General features: G+C 51.1%; 3 protein-coding genes and 1 pseudogene across 6 annotated transcripts in view; 3 read left to right on the top strand and 1 right to left on the bottom strand.

Annotated features, from left to right (window-relative positions):
- Nucleotides 1-443: 443 nt before the first annotated feature.
- TIMM10 (translocase of inner mitochondrial membrane 10) lies at nucleotides 444-6,844 on the top strand. 3 transcript variants are annotated; one of them, XM_044379785.3, is made up of 5 exons: nucleotides 444-533; nucleotides 672-803; nucleotides 4,061-4,341; nucleotides 4,835-4,950; nucleotides 6,395-6,844. In XM_044379785.3, exons 4-5 carry the CDS (start codon nucleotides 4,880-4,882, stop codon nucleotides 6,594-6,596), a joined length of 273 nt encoding a protein of 90 aa, XP_044235720.1. In that variant the 5' UTR covers nucleotides 444-533; nucleotides 672-803; nucleotides 4,061-4,341; nucleotides 4,835-4,879; the 3' UTR covers nucleotides 6,597-6,844. The 3 variants fall into 3 exon arrangements, with proteins under 3 accessions (XP_044235720.1, XP_044235721.1, XP_044235719.1); XM_044379784.3 differs by having other exon boundaries at nucleotides 445-533; nucleotides 4,061-4,406; XM_044379786.3 differs by lacking the exon at nucleotides 4,061-4,341.
- Nucleotides 6,845-6,952: 108 nt separating this feature from the next.
- LOC113246385 (40S ribosomal protein S15a-like) lies at nucleotides 6,953-8,341 on the top strand (annotated as a pseudogene).
- A 1,372-nt stretch (nucleotides 8,342-9,713) lies between these two features.
- LOC123000390 (uncharacterized) lies at nucleotides 9,714-17,834 on the bottom strand. Its single transcript, XM_048217659.2, has 4 exons — nucleotides 17,659-17,834; nucleotides 17,029-17,256; nucleotides 14,413-14,744; nucleotides 9,714-10,540 (listed from the first exon to the last, which is right to left on the bottom strand). Exons 1-4 carry the CDS (start codon nucleotides 17,832-17,834, stop codon nucleotides 10,080-10,082), a joined length of 1,197 nt encoding a protein of 398 aa, XP_048073616.2. The 3' UTR covers nucleotides 9,714-10,079.
- Nucleotides 17,174-19,604, top strand: part of SLC43A1 (solute carrier family 43 member 1) — a 21,505-nt gene continuing 19,074 nt past the window's right edge. Inside the window, exons 1-3 of one of the 2 annotated variants that reach the window (XM_044379767.3) lie at nucleotides 17,850-18,052; nucleotides 18,393-18,453; nucleotides 18,597-18,763. In XM_044379767.3, the coding sequence (XP_044235702.2) occupies nucleotides 18,610-18,763 (154 nt within the window). In that variant the 5' untranslated portion in view covers nucleotides 17,850-18,052; nucleotides 18,393-18,453; nucleotides 18,597-18,609. Of the gene's footprint in view, nucleotides 17,289-17,849; nucleotides 18,053-18,392; nucleotides 18,454-18,596; nucleotides 18,764-19,604 lie in introns of those variants that run through there. The other variant, XM_026487130.4, reaches the window with a different exon arrangement.

The raw sequence follows: 19,604 nt of genomic DNA, 5'->3' as shown, positions 1-19,604 counted from the left end.
ACTGTTTCCTTCTCATTCTGCTCTCAGCTCAAATTCTGTTCCCTCAGAGAGGACTCCATGGCTTCAGTCCCTCTCCATCATTTTGTCCTGGTTTATTTTCTTCATAGTATTTATTGGAATTCAAAGTGAGCTTGTTCATTTACTTATTATCTGACTCTTACTGGCCTCTAAGCTCCTCGAAAGCAGAGACTTTATCTCCCAGGGCCTACCTAATTGCGGGGTTCACAGGAGGTGCTCCATACATACATACATACTGAATAAATAAATAAGTTAATAGAAGGTCATGGCGGGGGAAATTCTGTGAGGCCCCTGTCAGACGCTGGCTTTTGCTCTGGGATTGGAAGCCAGTGGAGCCTTTCAGGTTGTAAAGGGACATGATCTAACTTTAGTTTTTGACAAGATGACTCTGGTTGCCGTTTTGAGAATAGACTGAGGGGGGAGCATGAACTGAGGTGGGGAAACCAGTCAGGACATTACTGCAGTAAGCCAGGTGCAAGATGGCGGTGGCTTGGATCGGATGGGCAACATTGAAGGTGAGGAGACGTGGTACGGAATGGTAATTGTGGATGACAGTGACCAAGACTGTGCCAGCTTTGTCTCCAAGCCACTAGAATGACCCTTCCATTCAAGCCACTGACATTCTTGCCTTCTCTTCTCCTGTTCTTCTCCAGGGAGTCCATCTAGACTTTGTATTCTCTACGCCTCTCATGAGTGGTCAGAGCCCATAACAGACTCCGGGGGACCATCCTGAATCCCCTCCTTTGTGGTTGAGTTCCCATCCAAGAGGACAATACCGATCCATGGTGAGTAGCAAATACACAACTCCCTTCGGGAGCCTGGGAGGCTGGGAAGGGGTGGAGCACGGTAGAGGGAGAGGCCAGAGCCTCGGGGTGGTGCTGACAGAGGTCAGCAACTTTAGATGACGTATCTGGATTCCAAAGAGATCTTGGAAGGCTGGGCTGTGTAAACTGGTTTTGTTTTGTTTTGGTTTGGTTTTTACAAGAAGAAACTTAACAGGAACAACTGGAGATTCCTACTTGTGTTCTCAAATCCCCAACTGTATAAGTATAGGAAGGAAAAGACAGTCTCATAGTAGCTAATAGCCACGACATCACCATCAGTAAGAACAGTGATTACCCGGGCACTGGGGGGAGGGGGAAAGTGCGACGTTGTTCAATGGGTATAAAGTCTCAGGTGTTCAAGATGAATAAGTCCCCAAGGTCTGTTATACAACATTGTGCACACTTTACAAAACTGCACTGTGCACTTAAAAATTTGTTCAGAGGGTAGATCTCATGTGAAGTGTTCTTGCCACATAAAAGGGGGCCATTTTTAAAAAAATATTTTATTTTGAAGTAATCTCTATACCCAACATGAGGCTTGAACTCAATGCCAAGATCAAGAGTTGCACACTCCTCCAACTGAGCCAGCCAGGTGCCACCTGAAAGGGGCTATTTTTTTAAAAAAGATTTTATTTATTTATTTGAGAGAGAGCATGAGTGCGCACAAGTCGGGGGGGGGGCAGAGGGAAAGAGAGAGGGAGAAGCAGACTCCCTGCTGAGCAGGGAATCTGCCGTGGGGCTGGATCCCAGGACCCTGAGATCATGACCTGAGCCGAAGGCAGACGCTTAACCGAACGAGCCATCCAGGCGTCCAAAAGGGGCCATTTTTGAGAAATTGGAGGAAATTGAATATGTGCATAAGATTACATCAAGCAATTACTATAATTTTGAGAATATGAAAATGGCACTGTGGAAAAGGACTTTATCTGTGAGAGGTCAAGACAGATTTTAAAAATATGGCTAAATGTTAACAACTGTTAAATTCAATATACTGTGCTCTCCACTTTTCTGTATGTTTTACATTTGCTCTAATAACAGTCAAAAAATTAAAAGAAATGAGAACAATGACTACTTTTCACTGAGCATCTGCCATGGGCTAGGTGCTTTAAGTACATTTCTTGTTTTTCTGTTTTGTAATGATTGTTTTAACTTTTTATTTTGAAATAATTGTAGGTTTACAGGAAGTTGCATAAGTAGTACAGGGAGAATACTAAAAGTCAATGTTACATAACTATATGCAATATCAGAGCCAGGAAATTGACACTGGAACAATGGTGTGTATAGTTCTATGACATCTTATCACATGTTTAGAGTCATATAACTCCTCCGCAATCAGGATGCATAACCAACCCATCACCGCAAAGATCTCCCTTGTTCTACCCCTTTCTAGACATACCTCCACCCCCAACTTTAACCCTGGGCAACCATGAATCTCTTTGTCTCTATAATTTTGTCATCTTGAGAATATTATTTAAACGGAACCATACAGTGTGTAACCTTTTGTAATACCTAATAAAAATTCCATCAAGGAAGCCGATTACTCTTGTAAGAACCCATCTCCTTTTCCCATGCAATTTCTTAATATTCCATGTGTTGACCATCTTATCAAAAGCAAAAACCAGGGGCGCCTGGCTGGCTCAGTCAGTTAAGCGTCTGCCTTCAGCTCAGGTCATGATCCCAGGGTCCTGGCATCGAGCCCTGCTTCAGTCTCCTTGCTCAGAGGGGAGCCTGCTACTCCCTCTTTCTGCCACTCCCCCTGCTTGTACTCTCTCTTTCTCTGTCAAATAAATAAATAAAATCTTTTTTTTTAAAACCAAGCTAAAACCAGTACAACAACATGTGTCCCCTAAAACATATGTATAGTAATACTCACAGCGGCATTGTCATAATAGCCCCAAACTGGAAACAACCCAAAAGTCTATCAACAGGTGAATAGATAAATGAATTGTGGCTTATTCATACAAACACTAGATGGCAATAAAAAAGAATGAATGACAGATACACACAACAGTGTGGATGATATCTTACGGACACTACAATTGAGGTAAAGAAGTCAGGCACAAACCAGCAAATAATGTACAACTCCTTTTACATGAACAAAGTTCAAGAGTAGGCAAAACTAACTGATGGCCATAGAAGTCAGAATAGTGGTTAACTTTGGGAGAGGGGGTATTGACTGCGAAGGAACATAAGATAACTTTTGAGGGTGTTGGAAATACATTGTATTTTGATCTGAGTGGTGGTTATGAGAATGAATGTATATATTTAAAAATTAAGTTTGAGTTTAAAAGAATTAAGCTTAAGTTTCAGGTACTTTAGTTAAAATGTTATACCTTAATTTTATCGAGAAAAAGTTTTTAAGTAACCTCTACAACTAAGGTGGGGCTCAAATTCAGGAGGAGGTGGGGGGGGCAGGTCAAGTGTTGTGTGCTCTACTGACTGAGCCAGTCGGGGTCCCCTGTTATACCTTAATTCTTAAAAAAGATTTTATTTCTTTATTTGGGAGAGAGAGAGAGAGCTCAAGTGCACACTCAGGGAGTGGCAAAGGGGGAGGAAGAAGGACAGAATCTCAAGGGGATTCTGCACTGAGCCGGGAGCCAAGGCAGGGCTCTATCTCACCACCTTGAGATCACGACCTGAGCGGAAACCAACAGTCCCACGCCTAACGGACTAAGTAAGCCACCCGGGCACCCTACCTTTATTGTAAAGTATGGGGGCACAGGGCTTGAGAAAGATGAGTCCTTAGAGCAGAAATGAGGGCCAGTGTTTAAAATCTTGACTTCCTTGGGCAATTAGGGAAGCAGAAGTTGCATAAAACAGACTGTATACATGCCTCCGTTTTTCTGTGAGCAGGAGCCTTGCCTCGCTTCTCTGCAACCCCAGCGAAAGCTTAGGACCTACAGGCCGCTGTGTTCCCACAGTCCATTGGAGCACTGACTCTCAAACTTGGCTGCACAAAGAAATCACTTAGGGAATGAAACGTTTACTGATGCCTGGGTCCTACTCCCAGAGGTTCTGATTTAATTGGTATGAAGTGAGGTATGGGCACTGGGATAGTTTAAAGCGTCCCACGTGACCTTAATTTGCAGCACAAACAAAACCGCTCTTTGGGGGAGTCCTTCCTTCTCCGCGCGTGGGTTTGTGCTGGGGCCTCAACTCTCCGGGGGTGGGGGCGAGGTTCACCGAGCTCGGCCCTCTGGTCCCTTCCTACAAAACAGGTAAACTCCGACCTCTCCGCGATAACCCAACCGACTTGACAGCCAGGCTGCAGGCGCTCTGCACTCCGCCCAAGCCTCTATGGTATTTTGGCGTCCTCTCTAGCATTTGCAAGGCGCCTTCGCCTTCTGCCACGGCCGGCAGCTCCCTCTCTATGGTAGCCGATTTCCCAGCGCCGCCTCGCTGGTACTTCATTCCGGAAGCGAATCTGATCAAAGAAGAGGCGGGACTTCCTTCCCGGAAGTGACCCACGTGCTTCCGCCCTAGCCTACCTGGTCCCACGGTGAGTCTCCAGTGTTTGCCTGAAGTTGGGGACACTGCGGGCATTGTGACTGGCCGCAGGCCGTGGTAAGTGACCTCTCGCCTCAAGGTGACCCTGATGATGGCGCCGCCATTTCAGAGGTTCAACCCCTGGACCGGGACCTGTCACCTTAGATCCGCGTGTTTTCGAATTCCTAGGGCCCTGGAAGTTCAGGCCCGCGGTTTAGTGTTCCTTTTCGGTCTCAAGATCTTCCCCTGGGTGGAGGTGACCGCTAGGGACTGGGGCGTCAGGTCTCGATTTTCAGCCTCTTCGTTGACGTGCTATGTGACCTTGGGCTGGGCAGTGTTCCCTTTCTGGTCCTCAGTTTCCACATCTGTGAGATGGGGTGGTTGAGCTCACTGAGGTCAGTGGCCCTTGCCAGCCCGATGTCCAATGATTCCTCCGCATCCTCTAACCCCGTGGGATGGGAAACGGAACGGGAGGGGTGAAAGCTGACGGCGATGTCTGCTCCTAGGACTAGGAGGCCAGAAGGAGATTTCCCCCTCGGTGCAGGTTTGAGATGGATCCACTCAGGGCCCAGCAGCTGGCTGCGGAGCTGGAGGTGGAGATGATGGCTGATATGTACAACAGGTAAGGGCCGACAATGCGCTCCCTTGTCTTTGAGAACGATCATAGGTCACCCTTTCTCAGGGTGCCTTTTGGAGGGTACCAGCCCCACCTACACTCCTCATGGTTGAGGGCTAATGCAGACGCGGTATGGGGTCACTAGAACGAGGTGGACTTCTAGATTGGGATGCAGTTGGCAACCGAGTGGCTGAGCAGGAAGAGAAGCCCCAGTCCAAGCTCTGGTTGGGTTCCAGGAACAGTTGAGTGTTGCCTTTTGTGATAAACAGCACATGGCCCACTTAGTAGTTAACATTTCTTAAACTCGTCCTCCACCTCAGGCACATGCTGAGCAGTTTACATGCCTTCATCTTTTTTAATCTTCAAAATGATCCACTGGGTCAGTTTTAGTTGTCCCATTCTAAGGTGAAGACATTGAGGCTTCTAGAGGTTAAATAACTTTCTCAGGGCACACAGCTGGTCGGTAGCAATGTCAGGACCAGTACCCGAGTCCGACTCCAAACTAGTGCCCACAACCGTTTGACAGATTTGGGAACAAACTGTAACTGCACCAATCACCACTAGTATGGCCTCAGGCAAGTTACTTGGACTTTTTGGTGGATTTCCCATCTATAAAATGGAGGTAGGGGGCGCTTGGGTGGCTCAGTCGGTTGAGCATCTGACTCTTGATTTCAGTGCAGATTGTGATCTCAGGGTCGAGGGATGGATTCCCACATTGGGCTCTGCGCTCAGCAGGGAGCCTGCTTGAGATTCTCCCTCTGCCTCTTCCCTGTTCGCCCGCACACTCATGCCTGTGCATGTGCTTTCTCTCTCTTAAATAAATAAATAATAAATCTTTTAAAAAATAAACGAAACGGAGATAATAGTGGTACCTACCTTGTAGAGACATTATAGATGTTAAATGTAGAAACGTATGACAAGCTCTTAGTATCAAGGCTGGTACACAGTAAGTAGTCCACACAGGTTTGCTGTTTTTATTGGCTTAAGCCACCTGGTATTTTCTCTTGATGGTTTATCTTGGAGGCTATATATACGAATACTTCCAAATATTTTAAATAATGTTAAAATGCAGGCTGTGAGATCAGACTCTGTGGGTTCATATCCCAGCTTTACATGATCCTGAGGCTCTCCATGCCTTAATTTCCATATCTGTAAAATGGGGATAATGATTGTGCCTACCTCATAGGGTTATTGTAAGGACTGCGTGGCAAACCATGTCAAGCACTTAGCATGATGCCTGGAACATAGCCAGTGCTCAACTAATGGTTCCTATTTAAATGAACGTGGGCTCAGATCAGGTGAGCGCTCTCAAGGACCTTCTAAGATGGTTGAGATGCAGACTGAGGATTTACACTGCCTTCCTGGGAGATGAGATCAGCATAGCAGGGCAGGAATGATGGAGAGTTCCCGGTATGCCACTGACCTGACCTTGCCCTCCCCCCCCCCCCAGAATGACGAGTGCCTGCCATCGGAAGTGCGTGCCTCCCCACTACAAGGAAGCAGAACTGTCCAAGGGCGAGTCTGTGTGCCTGGACCGCTGTGTCTCCAAGTATCTGGACATCCATGAGCGGATGGGCAAGAAGTTGACAGAGTTGTCTATGCAGGATGAAGAGCTGATGAAGAGGGTACAGCAGAGCTCTGGGCCTGTGTGAGGCCCCAGACAGTATACACGCCAAGGTGCGCCCTGCCCCTTCCCACTTGTCTAATAAAAGTGCCCCCACTGGGTGTCATCTGTGAAGACTGCCGAGCCTTGGCTCCCTCGGGAGAGCCTCCAGGAGGCCGGAGTATGGTAGGGCTACTCTCCTGGTTGAAGAAGGGGTATTTGTCACACTGCGATGTGACTGTGTATGTACGTGTATGTGTGTGTATATATATATTAAAACAGGTTTGTGGACACCTACTACACGGAAAGCAGTGTGCCTGGCACTTGGGAGTAGAGGCAGCAGCCACAGTGTCTACCAGCAGAGGGAGTCTCGCGTGGTGTTTAAAAGCACAGACTGGCGTGGTGTTCTGGGTTGTACCCCAGGTCAGCCTCTTGCTGTATGACCCTGAGCATATCACTTCCCTGTGCTTTAGCTTCCTCATCTGTAAAGGGGGGATAATCCTGGGGCCGTGGCAAGGATTATATGGTTTAATGTGTGTCCAGCATTTAGAGTGATGACTGGGGCATAGGAAGTGCTCAGTAAATGTGAGCTGTATACATGTGTTTAAATAACAACCTAAAATTTAAGTGGAGTCAGGCGGGCATTTTTCCAGATATAAGAGAATATTTAGAGGAGCGAGTGAACAGGAGATGGGATCTGAGAAGGAAGTAGCCAGCCCCTGGGTTCTGAGTGGCAGTATCAAAACGTGAAGGGGCCAGCTTCGTGTGTGATGTGAGTGATCCAGGAGGGGACTGAGTGAAAACCACTGCCATTCACTGTTATCCTCAGTCAGGAACCGCACTCCTCACTCTTCGTGCAATATCCGATCTAGCTCTTTCCGCCATCTTTCCGGGCCACCGTAATGCTGCACATGAATGTCCTGGCAGATGTTTGCACGAGCATTAATGCTGAAAGGGGAGGCAAACGCCAGGTTCTTATTAGGCCATGCTCTAGAGTCATCGTCCGGTTTCTGTGATGATGAAACATGGTTACCTTGGTGAATCTGAGATCACTGATGATCACAGAGCCGGGAAACCTGTGGTGAACCTCGCGGGCAGGTTAAACAAGTGTGGAGTGATCATCCCTAGATTTGATGTACAGCTGAAAGATCTAGAAAAATGGCGGAATAATCTCCCATCCTGCCAGTTTGGTTTCATTGTGTTGACAACCTCAGCTGGCATCATGGACCAGGAAGAAGCAAGAGGAAAGCACACGGGAGGGAAGATCCTGGGGTTCTTTTTCTAGGGATGTAATGCATGCAGAGGAAATACCTCGATGGGGGAAAAAATCTGATCTAATCCACTCAGCTGGGCTAAGGGGCCCAATTAGGCAGTGGAGGCCCAGAGCGGTGGTTGCTTGTCTGAGGTCTCACGAGAAGAGTGGGGGCTGACTGCTGCTCTTGCTGTCACTGCTGCTCTTGCTGTCTCCCTGAGGAGACCACTGCCTCGAATTCCTGAGTGTCGTGGGGAGCTATGCGCCTTTCGGAATGTGTGGCTCACTCCCTCCAGGTGGGATTTTGGTTGATGTCAATGCCACTGTGGCAGCAGTGCCTTCATAGTAGAGAAAGGTGGGTATTGGAAATGGAACCTCACCAGGTCACTGGGCATGGAGTAAAGGGAGCGCTAGAGGCAGTGAGTTTGGGGCTTACATGTGCAGGCCCAGAGGCTCTGGGGTGGCTCGGTTGAGCATCTGACTCTTGGTTTTGGCTCGGGTTCATAATCTCAGGTTGTGAGGTCAAGCCCTGTCTTGGGCTCTGTGCCGGGGGGGGGGGGGGTGGAGGGGTGAGGGGGGGTGCTAGGAGTCTGCTTAAGATTCCCCCTCCCTCTGCCCCTCCCTCCACCTCTCTCTCCCTCTGTAAAAATAAAATTAAAATAAAATAAAATAAAATAAAATAATTTGCAGGCCCAAGCCAGACTGCCTGGGGTGGAATTTTCTAGCCGTGTGATCATGGGTAAGGCATTTACCGGTGTCGTGTGCCTCAGTTACCCCACCCATAACATGGTGGTAGCGGTACCTACCTCCTTGAGTGAGTGGTGTGAGAATGAAAAGTGTTAATACTTATAACACTTAGGAAAGTGCCTACTGCTGTCAGATCAAGTGCTCGATAATGTTAGCTTGTTTGTTTGTTTGTTTGTTTGTTATTGCTGAGTTTGGTGTGAGAAGACATGGGATAGACCCTTGGAAAACTTCAAAGCCATGTCGGGTGACCTTGGCCGGCAAAAACTGAAGGCTCCTTTGTAGGTACTGAAGTGCAAGCTTGGGTCAACAGGTGGCGCTGTCCGCTCACAGGATCGGCGCTGCAGAGGGCAATTCCGCAAGTGCCTATTATTTGCCTCCTCCGTGCCAGCATCGTGTCAGCGTCGGGCTAGGGAGAGGGGAGTGGTGAGAAAGATAGATATTGTGCCTACCCTCGGGTTTAGCCAAGGGACATCAAAAATTCTGATAGTGCATAGCGGGAACATCTAGAAGGAGTGGTAGGAGCGGAGAGAAGAGGTTCCAGCTGGAGGGAATAGTACTTGCAAAGGCTTTGAAGTGGCAGAAAGCGTGGAGTGTTCAAGAAACAGCTTCAGTGTGCCTGGAGTGCTGAGTGTGAAGGGAGGTGGTGGTGAGAGATGAGACTTGGGGGCTGGGCAGGCAGAGCTCCAAAAGAGAAGCTGTGTTAAAGAGTTTGGATTTTCTCCTACTGAGGGCAGCGGCAAACTGTTGGAGGATGTAAACCCCGGCAGTGAAAGAGACAGATCTGCGCTTCCAAGGCTCGCTCTGGCTGCCAGCTGGGGGGGGGGGGGTAGCGGAAGATGATGGTAGGTAACGGATTAAGGGGAAAGGTGCCAGGGAGCCAGTAAGAATAGCTATTCAGTTGCAGTGGTGTGCTAAGAAGTGTATTATTTCAGTTAATCCTTGTAACGTCTCCCAAGCGGGTATGGTTATTCTTACTTTGCAGATGAAGAAGCCGAACTCTGTAAAGTTACTTGCTGTAGGTCACACAACAAGCAAGGGACAGAGCCAGGGTTCCAGCTTATTCAGACAGCGGAGCCCACTTTTAACCACTCCTCTAGAATTGGGGGGGTGGGTGTGTGGGGGGATGCTCCCCCAAGAGGTACAGGTCAGCAATTTCATATTTCATTCAACAATATTTATTACAGGCTGCTACATGCAAAGAGCTACAGGAAGGATCCAAAATGAGTTTGCTCGGTCCCGGCCCTCGTGACTATTGTAGGGAGCGGGAGGGGGTACAGGAGAGATGGAACACACAAAGGGTGGTAGGATGGGTTAGGCTCTTTGTGCCATAGAGCGGAGTCCAAAACTGCTCATCCTCGTGTATTTTACCTAGATTATCAGTTTCAAAATCAGGAAATGTCTCTCAAAAATCTGGATTTGACATTCTTTGAAAGTTTGGAATATCTAACCAGTGAGCCTCCATTCCTGCTTGGCAGCGGCTTGACCATAGGCATTCGGTCTGTGCCTGCTCTGGGCTTGCAGGTGAGCCGGACGCTACATGAGAAAACACGTCGCTGTCCAGGAATAGGCAAGCTCTCGATGGCCCCCAGTGGCCCTGCCTGCAGCCAGTTGTTCCTGGTACAGTCCGCTTCCCCTGAGCGTGCACTGGACCCACAGACTTGCTGCTAACACACACCGCAGCAGAGGCGACAGGATGCCGTTTCCGAGGTTAAGGTACAAGAGATTGGAATGGTCGTTTTGTTCGTTCTCTCTCTCCTCTTGCTTACCATGAGGAAGCAAGCTTACGTCTTGTGAGCTGCCCTGTGAAGAGGTCTGTGTGGAAGGAACTGAGGGCAGCCTCCAGCCGGTGAGGAACTCAATCCAGCCGACAACCATGCGAATGAGCTCGGAAGCAGCTGCTTCTCCAGACGCCCGCAGCCCCGGCTGACACTTCACAGCTTTGCAAGCCACCTCGGAAGCAGAGGACCCCTCTAAGCTGCACCCTGACTCCTGACCTAGAGAAACCAAGATAATGAATGTTTGAAGCCATGACGTTTTGGGATAATTTGTTATGTAGCCATCGCTAACCAACACATGTACAGTGTTCACAACTATTACAATTGTCTGAGACTGTGGCCTTTCTCCTCCTAGACCCAGCATGGGCCAGGCACCGTTGCAGGCATTTGAGACACATCACTGAACAAAACGGAAAGGTCCCTGCCCTCTTGGAACATGTATGCTAGTGGGGACAGTTCTGCATAGTAGTAGAAGTCTGGTTTGGCAGTGCTGTTTTGAAGGAGAGTGCATCTTCAGCTCCTGGGGGAAGGTTCGTAACTGTTTCCAGTTCTTAGACCCCCATGAAACTGCAACAAAAGCCGTGGATGTTTCTTTAGAAAAATGTACATGCACATAGAATTTTGCATACGATTTTAGGGATTATCATAAAAATGTGGGCTGACCTGAGGGAAGTGTTGTGATGAGCATTGTTTTAAGTGCTGGGGTGAAGAGAAACGATAAAAAACGGAATGTGAAGACCTACTAAACCCAGTTGCCTTTGCAGTTGTGTTCAGCGCCATAGGAGATGTTCTGGCGCTGTGGGCTATATAGAAGAATGTGCCCCCAAGGCTGGGTGCTCAGAAAAGGATGTCCCCCAGAACTTGATAGGTAAGTGAGAGTTGAAGGATGAGTGGAATTGGCCAGCAGGGGGCAGGTAGGTGGTGGGGGTTCTGTGTGAAGTGGTAGGAGGGTAGAGGTGAGGAAGGCGGGCACGGGTTCCCGCCCTCTGGTGCACACAGTCCATCCGACAGAACAGACACATCTTTTTTTTGGAAGATTTTATTTATTCATTTGAGAGAGAGAATGTGCAAGTGAGTGAGCACAAGCAGGGGGGTAGCAGAGGGAGAGGGAGAAGCAGACTTCCCGCCGAGTGGGAGCCCAGTGTGGGGCTCGATCCCAGGACCCCGGATCATGTCTGGAGCTGAAGGCAGATGCTCAACTGACTGAGCCACCCAGGCGCCCCCAAAACAGACACAGCTTCATGAGTTTCATCGAAAGGCAACTCAGATATACAGATCACATAGCAAGGGGATTTATTGCTGGAATCAGGCAAGGAGCCTTCCCCCAGGAAGTGACCATTAAGCCATAATCTGAAGGATTAGTTAGATAGGCCAAGCCAGGGGAATGTTCCAGGCCCAGGAGAAACTTGAGATGGGAGAACATGGGGTGTTAATGGGCATGAAGAGGTCACCATGGTGAAAGCATAGAGAAGAGAGAGGCTGGGGCTGCAGGTGGGCCTAGACAGACTCGGGGGCATTGTCAGGAGTTTGTATATTTGCCCAAGGGTCATGGGTATCTTGTCAGGGGAGCGGTCTGACCATTCTGTTTCCAGAAGATCATTCTGACTGGACCGTGGGGTCATGTGCACAGGCAGAATCAGAAGGGCCAGGTTGAGAGGGGCGGCTGGCTTGCTCAGTGGGTGGAGCATGGGACTCTTGACCTGGGGCTGGGAGCGCAAGCCCTATGTTGGGTGTAGAGAGGACTTTAAAATAAAATCTTTAAAAAAGCCAGGCTGAAAGGGTTGCTGGAGCGGAGGCGCAGTTGCTGATGACCTGGGCTTCGGCACGGCAGTGGATGAAGACGAGAGGTCTTTAAGGATAGGGTCCACAGGCTCTCTAGGTTGGATATGGGAGGTGGGGCAGGCAGCAAGTCGGCTAACTCCAGTTTTGTGGCTTCAACGACTAGGCGGTGGGTGGTACTTTTACTGACACAGGCCACACTGGAGAAGGAACGGGTTAGGGAAGAGGAAGGTCATTTGTAGTCATTATTGGGCACTTCTTATTTTAAAAAGATTTTTTAAAAGATTTATTTTTATTTATTTATTTTTTAAAGATTTTATTTATTTATTTGACAGAGAGCAAGCAAGAGAGGGAACCCAAGCAGGGGGAGTGGGAGAGGGAGAAGCAGGCCCCCCGCTGAGCAAGGAGCCCGATGCGGGGCTCGATCCCAGGACCCTGAGATCATGACCCGAGCCAAAGGCAGATGCTTAACGACTGAGCCACCCAGGCGCCCCTAAAGATTTTATTTTTAAGTAATCTCTACACCCTACATGCGGCTCAGACTTACAACCCCGAGATCAAGAGTTGCACGCTCCACCGACTAAGCCAGCCAGGTGCTCCCACTTATTATTTTAGAAGGTCCAACATAGTTGGATGTTTCCAGCTGCATCCTCACACCACGGTCCCCTCGTTCTGTGTGCCTCAGCCATTCTGGCCCTCATTCAGCAGACTGAATGTCCCTGGCATCCTCCTGCTGTAGGACCTCTGCATGCATTGTGTCTTCCTCTTGGGGGGCTGATAAATCCTACTGATTCGGACATGGGAAGCTATCTTCAGATCAGAGCACAAGCATGCTGACCTCCGGTCTAGATCAAGCCCCTGATATGTTCACATAGCACCCTATGTCTCTCTTCCTGAGCACCTCCTTTAGATGCAATTACACCTGTGTAATTATTCGATTCCTCTATACTTCTGTCCCATTGCATTCTCTCAGGGCCAGGTCTGCATCCTACTCACCATCGAATCCCTAGCGCCGGACACATGCAAAGGTGTGTGGTTTTTTAAATTGAGATATAAATTCACATAAAATGAAATATTTTTTTAAAGATTTCGTTTATTTATTTGAGAGCCAGAGTGTGAGAGAGAGACAGCGAGAGAAAGCGCACAAGCAGCGGGGAGGGGCAGAGGGAGAAGCAGACTCCCCACCCAGCATGGAGCCTGACTCGGGACTTGATCCCAGGACCCTGGGATCATGACCTGAGCCAAAGGCAGATGCCTAACCAACTAAGCCATCCAGGCACCCAAAATTAAACATTTTAAAGATAGATAGATATAGTTATATAGATATATATATTTATTTAATATTTATTTATTTGACAGACAGCCGGCGAGAGAGGGAACACAAGCAGGGGGAGTGGGAGAGGAAGAGGCAGGCTCCCAGCAGAGCAGGGAGCCTGATGCAGGGCTCGATCCTAGGACGCTGGGATCATGACCTGCGCCGAAGGCAGACGCTTAACGACTGAGCCACCCAGGTGCCCCTATGTTTATTTATTTTTTAATGTAATCTCTACACCGAACCTGGAGCTCGAACTCACAACACCCAGATCAAGAGTCTCACGCTCCCACCATCAGAGCCAGCCCAGCGCCCCCTTTTCTTTGGTTTTTAAAAATTAAGAAAAAAATATTTTTAATGTAATCTTAAAAGTAACTACTTTAAAGTGTAAAATTCAGTGGATTTTAATATATTCACAAAGTTGTACAACCATGACCCCTGTCTAATTACACAACATTTTCATTGCCCCGGGAAGAAACTTCATTCCCATTCGCCATCACTTCCCATTTTTCCCTCACTGGTCCTGGTAACCAGGAATCCACTTCTGCTCAGTGGGTCTGCCTATTCTGGGCATTTCATGTAAGTACAGTCATACATTGTGCGGCCCTCTGTGTCTGGCTTCTTTCACCGAGCAATGTTTACAAGGTTCTTCCATGTGGGAGCAGCATGACTTGCTATGACCAAATATGATTACATTGGAGAGCAGTACACACACATTTCGTTTATCCACCAACTGATGGGCAATTGGGTTGCTTGGACGCTTTGGCTATTGTGAATAATACCGCTCTGAACGCTTGTGTCCAAATTTCTGTGTCTACGGCTGTTCTCAGTGTTCTGGGGTGTATTCCTAAAAGCGGAGTTGCTGGGTCACGTGGTAACTCTATGCTAACTGTGAGGAACTGCCAGCCTGTTTTTCCAAAGCAGCTGCACCATTTTATTTCCATTCTTCATGCAAAAGCTTATAATAACTATTTATTAGCTAGAAGAAAGACGTTCTTACACTGGATGCTATTACTTCCAGCACTCCGTGGGCTGCAAGAGCGAGGCTCGGGAGCGCAGGCCTTGGGCAGAATCGCACAGCTCGTCAGCTGCAGGGCCAGGATCGGGACCCAGCGGCGTGACTCCGGAGCGAATACTGCTGTGGGCCCAGCTGTGAAGCAGGCCGCAGCCAGCAGGAGATCCCATGTGATTCGGGTGGTGTCAGGAAGACAGTCTAGGAAGGTATTAATTTTGGGGCCAGGGAGGGGGCTGAGAAATCCTATCAAGTCTGATGCAGAAGTGTATCTTAGGTCGCTTCCCCCCCTTTTTTTTCCATCTGAACTATTACAGTGGCTTTAAGGTCTTTAAACTGTCATAAGTTCTCTCTCCTTTCCAATATAGCCTTCTCCATTCATTAAGCACACTCATTAAGCAAACTCAAGCACATCTATCACCATCCTTGAAAAGAAAAGGAAAGAAAGGAAGAGGGAAAAAAAAAAAAACGAAGAAAACAATCAAACACAATTCAGGAGCTCCTGTCGGCCATCTCACAACGCTGGAAATGCTCGGCCTCGTAGAGGTCATTCCAGACTGACCCTAGCTTACTTTTTCATGAACTTCATGTCCCACCCACTCCCTTTGATTTATTCAGCAAATGTTTACCAGGGGCTCATTACATGCCAGGTGCCGGGATAGGTGGCAGGCCTGCACCTACCCCGTGGCTGTGGCCCCCAAGAGATTCATAGCTCGCGGGGAAGAGGCAGACAACTAAACCAATGAGTCAGGGTCACTGTGAGAGCTTCCGTGGAGATCAGATTAGTGTTTTGGGGAGTACGTGGGCAGGGCCCCTAACCCAGCTTAGGAGACCAGACAGCTTCCAGAAAAGGGTAAAACTTGAGGTGAGTTGTGAAGGAGGAGTACATGAGAAACGAAAAGGGCCATCTGTCGTGCCCACAGAAAGGAAGAGCAGGTGCAAAGGCAAGGAGGTATGAAACCAGCTGGCTTCACACGTCATTCCACAGGTGCTTGCTGAGGACCTCTTGGGTGCTAGCGGCCGTTCTAGGTGCCGGGGATCCAGCAGGGAACACAGCAGACCAGGCCCTCGCCCTCACAGAGCTGACAGTCCACAAGCGGAAAATGTGGAAACGTGTTGGGGATGAAGAAGGGCAAGCATTAAAGCCATATAGGCCCATGGACCCCTAAAGCCCATCCCATGGAGGGGCCCACAGAACCCTGACACTGGAATGTGGAGACGTGTGTGTGTGTGGGCTCATGGTCACACATGCGTTTTCCCAGGGAGCAGACTCATAACACCGTATATTGTAGTCTCAAGGGGATCCATGACTGTTTGGGGTCAGAACCCTTCTTCTAGGGCACCTTGTGTTAAGCGAAGGTGTTTGACCTTGATCTGGAACTTCTGGGAGCCAGTCATGAATTTTAAGAGGTGAAACCAGCAGGGCCTGACACCGTGCTCCTGCCAGAGAGAGCTCCTTGTGCTTTTCTCGCTGCTAAGCCTTTGCTCTTGCTTGTCCTCCTGGCCTGGAGGACTGGAAAGGGCCACACTTAAAAGATCTGACTTTGCATCCTGCCTCCACTCCCCACGTTCCAGGTGCCAGCTGCTAGCCTCCTCCCCCTGTGAAAAGCTGTGAGGTTAAGATAAGCTCATGGTGTTTGGAGGATTTCATAGTTCTTGTTTGGCAAGGGCCCAGCATTTGGTACCACTCAGCAAATGCGAGTTCCTCTCTTGGCTTGGTGGCTTAACTGTTCAGGGATCCCCTCGTGTCTGAGGTCTTCCTGGGCCGTTGCTGACATTGCCACAGAGCTTTCTGGGTATCACCGCTCACTCTTAACACACTGTGTTAAGCTCACATCCGTACTGACTGGCCTTTGCCTCATCTCATTAACGCACACCTCCTATTTTACAGAGAAGAAAACTGAGGCTCAGGGAGGAGTCAGGAAGTGTCTGGAAGCATCCTATCACCAGGTCTTCAGAAATAACAACAACAACAACAACAACAACAGCCATAGCAATAACAATGAACACTTACTGTGTTACCGAGTCCCGTGCTCAGCATTTGCGCTGCACCGCAATCCCCAATTCCATCCTTCACCTCCCGCCTCCTTCATTAGGTAGTTACCTGAATTTACAGAGGAGGAAACCGAGGCTCAGAGAGGTTAAGCAGCTTGCCTAAGGTAATTCAGGCCAGTCACTTTCAAAGTCCAGATGCAGACCTCCAGCTGACTAACCCCAAGGAAACCCGTGTCATTCTGCTTCTTGGAAAACACTACTCCCAACTGCACAGTTCAAAACCCCACCCAAGCCCGGCCTTGCATCGTGGCCAGTCCGCTCCAGCTGAGTCGTTCTCTGTTTTGACCAAGGATACAAAGGGCGCTGCCCAATTCGTCTGGGGGGCTCAAGGGAGAGGGTAGGGGTGAGGGGGTGAGGGTGGAAATATTAGGTGCTGGGGCGTGTGCCGGGGGAGAGTATCTGGGGACCAGAGGGCGAGTCACGTGCGCGTGAAACTCGACCTAGGGGGAGGGGAAGAAAAGGGAGCCCCCGCCCCTACCTCGGGGCGCAGTCCGGGACGAGTGTAAATACAACGCTTAACTCAGTGGATCCACTTGGTCTATGCCCCACCTCAAGGATCCCGGGTGCCCGGCGGGTTCCCAGCCCCCCGACTTCATCCGAGGGGACAGAGGAGGCAAGAACACCAGACTGGGGCGCTGAGTCTCCGAGGCGGCCCGGCCCCGGCGCGCAGAGAAGTCCGAGCGCTGGTGCGGTTCGCAGCTGGGCCGGCGGGACAGCTGACGCCGAGTGTGGACGCGCCCCGAAGGCGCTGCGCTCCCCAAGGCGTCGCGTCCGCGGCTGCGGGAGGTGCGTTTGCCCCCAGACCAGAGGTGAGCAGCGGGTGTGGGTAGGGGGTCCCCAGCTGCGGGTCCGCTGAGAGCCCCCCGGACCGGCTCCCACCGACACTCGCGGGGTCCCCAAGAAAAACCCGCTGCCCGAGCCCGTGGGCCCCGCGGCGCACTGTCGCGTCTCTCCAGGCGTGCCCCTCTCTCCCCTTCCCTCCGGGCCCCTCGGACTCCCCTCTTCCTCTCGGCCGGCTCGGCTGCACTTCCTCAGTTTGGAGCAACAATCTTGTCGGAGTTTGAACGGACCCGCGGGCGCGCGGGAACCCAGAGCCCCATTTCACAGATGAGGGCACTGAGGCCTGGGGAGCCGCAGCTGGTGTCCTCCGCCCCTCCCTCTTGCCCTTCCCCCTCTTGCCCTTCCCCGTCCCTCTCCTCTCGGCGGTATCCGTCTCCCCCCTGCCGCTCCCCGCCCCCGCGCCGCCCGCGTCCCGTCTCCTCCCACGGTGGTGGCGGCGGCCGCGGCGGGGGGAGCTCGGGCTCCTCGCCTCCCTCTGGTAAACACACCCGCCCGCCGCCGGCCCGCTGGCCCATCCGCCACGACTGCCCTTATAAAGTCAGCGGCCTCGGGACTTCCTGCCGGAGCGCTAGCCCCCTTGCCCGGCCCGAGAGCGCGGGCTGGCGCGGATGCGCGCCGCGTGGTGGCCCGCGCCCAGCCGAGCGAGTGAGGGGCGTCCCGACCCGCCCTAGGTCCCCATCCACGTGGCAGCTGTTGGCCAGGACCGAGAGACTGCAGGGACACGGGTCGCCCGGTGCGGAAAGGGGGAGGGCGGAGGGCTGGCGGGGGCCCGGCCCCAGAGCAGAGGAGTGGTCTTACCCCGGCAGCAGGAAGGGGGGGGGGGTCTTAGGCGAGCCCCAGACTTCCCTTTCCTCCTGCTTGCTTCTGGGGGTCCTTCCTGGAGCGGGCGGCCGGATACTGGCCAGCGGTGCCTTCAGAGCGCGCTCTGCCCCTTGCTGACCTTTGCGGACTTGGGGAAGTGCGGGTTTGGGCGCGGGCAGCCGGGCTCCGCGCGTTCTGGCCCGGGGGGGAAGAGCCCGGCCGCGCGCCAGGAATAGGTTGCACTCGCACAGGACCTTCCTTGTTTCCAATAGTGGCCTGGCGGGAGCCCGGCGCCGCGTGAACCCCTGGCACTGCCAGTGCGCCCAGAGCCAGGTTGGCGGCACCCGCCGGGAAGCCCGGGGCCCTGGGGTCTTCCCGGGCTGGCTCGAGGGGACTCGGGAGCCATCAGGATGCGAGACCCTTCCCGGGGGCCACTGAGGGGGAGTCCCCTCGCTCAGCGCTGTGTTCCTGTGCAGGCTCGCGGCCAGCATGGCCCCCACGCTGCAGCAGGCGTACCGGAGGCGCTGGTGGATGGCCTGCACGGCGGTGCTGGAGAACCTCTTCTTCTCAGCTGTGCTCCTGGGCTGGGGCTCCCTGCTGATCATGCTCAAGGAGGAGGGCTTCTATTCCATCTTGTGCTCAGGTATGCCGGAGGAGGGGCAAGTCCGGCTGGGGGAGGGGCAGCAGAAGGGCAAGGTGGAAGTTAGAAAAGAACAGGTGGCCCAGGGGACAGAAAGCAGGGCTGCTTAAGACGGAACACTGGCGGGAGTTGGACAGCCCCACTTCTTGACCTCTTCACCCTTCATCTGGAGGATGGGTGGCGTTCTGCCTGCTCTACCTCGTTTATCTAATCCAGTCTTCACCGAATGCCAGGTATCCTGCTGGCTATTGAGACCCCAGGACTGACCGGCGGAGTCCTAAGTCTTTGGCAGCCTCAGGTCTAGCTAGAGCAAGATGGAAACCCCTAGAAGGAGAGCTGCTGCATCTAGCTGGGTGAGGGATTTTTTTTTTTTTTTTTTAACCAGGGCTTCTGTAAGGCTAACCAAGACAAAGGAGCCCCTACAAAGTGCGCTTGAACTTAACAGGTCTGTGCCCTTCCTTTTCTAGGACTTTGAGGCCCCAGGTGTTCAAATCACCCATCTGCACAAGGTTAATAAGCCAGGCATTGTGGAGGGAGCGTGTTTTCCATTTCAATTCCTTTGGCTTCCTGTGAGGGGCCCCTAATGAGGAAGTAGGAATTCTAAGGCTTCTGAGAGGAGGGGAGGAGTCCAGGTCCCCTCTGAGTTGTTTACCCTGAAGACTGTAGAGGTCCTGCTCTTTGTCACCTTGCGTTTTTGATGCTTGCCACTGCCCATCCTGTAGCTCCTTCCTGCCCTACTCTACCTGTTTCTTTGGGGGTTTTTTGTAATCAACTTTATCGAAGATTAATCTCCATCACACATTTGGTGAGACTTGACAAATGTGTGCCTCAGGAACCGTCACCC

The sequence above is a fragment of the Ursus arctos genome, unplaced genomic scaffold (assembly GCF_023065955.2).
Source record: "Ursus arctos isolate Adak ecotype North America unplaced genomic scaffold, UrsArc2.0 scaffold_23, whole genome shotgun sequence".
Lineage (NCBI taxonomy): Eukaryota > Metazoa > Chordata > Mammalia > Carnivora > Ursidae > Ursus > Ursus arctos.
The sequence above is the reverse complement of the archived record's forward strand: the minus strand, read 5'-3'. Positions and strand labels throughout refer to the sequence as shown.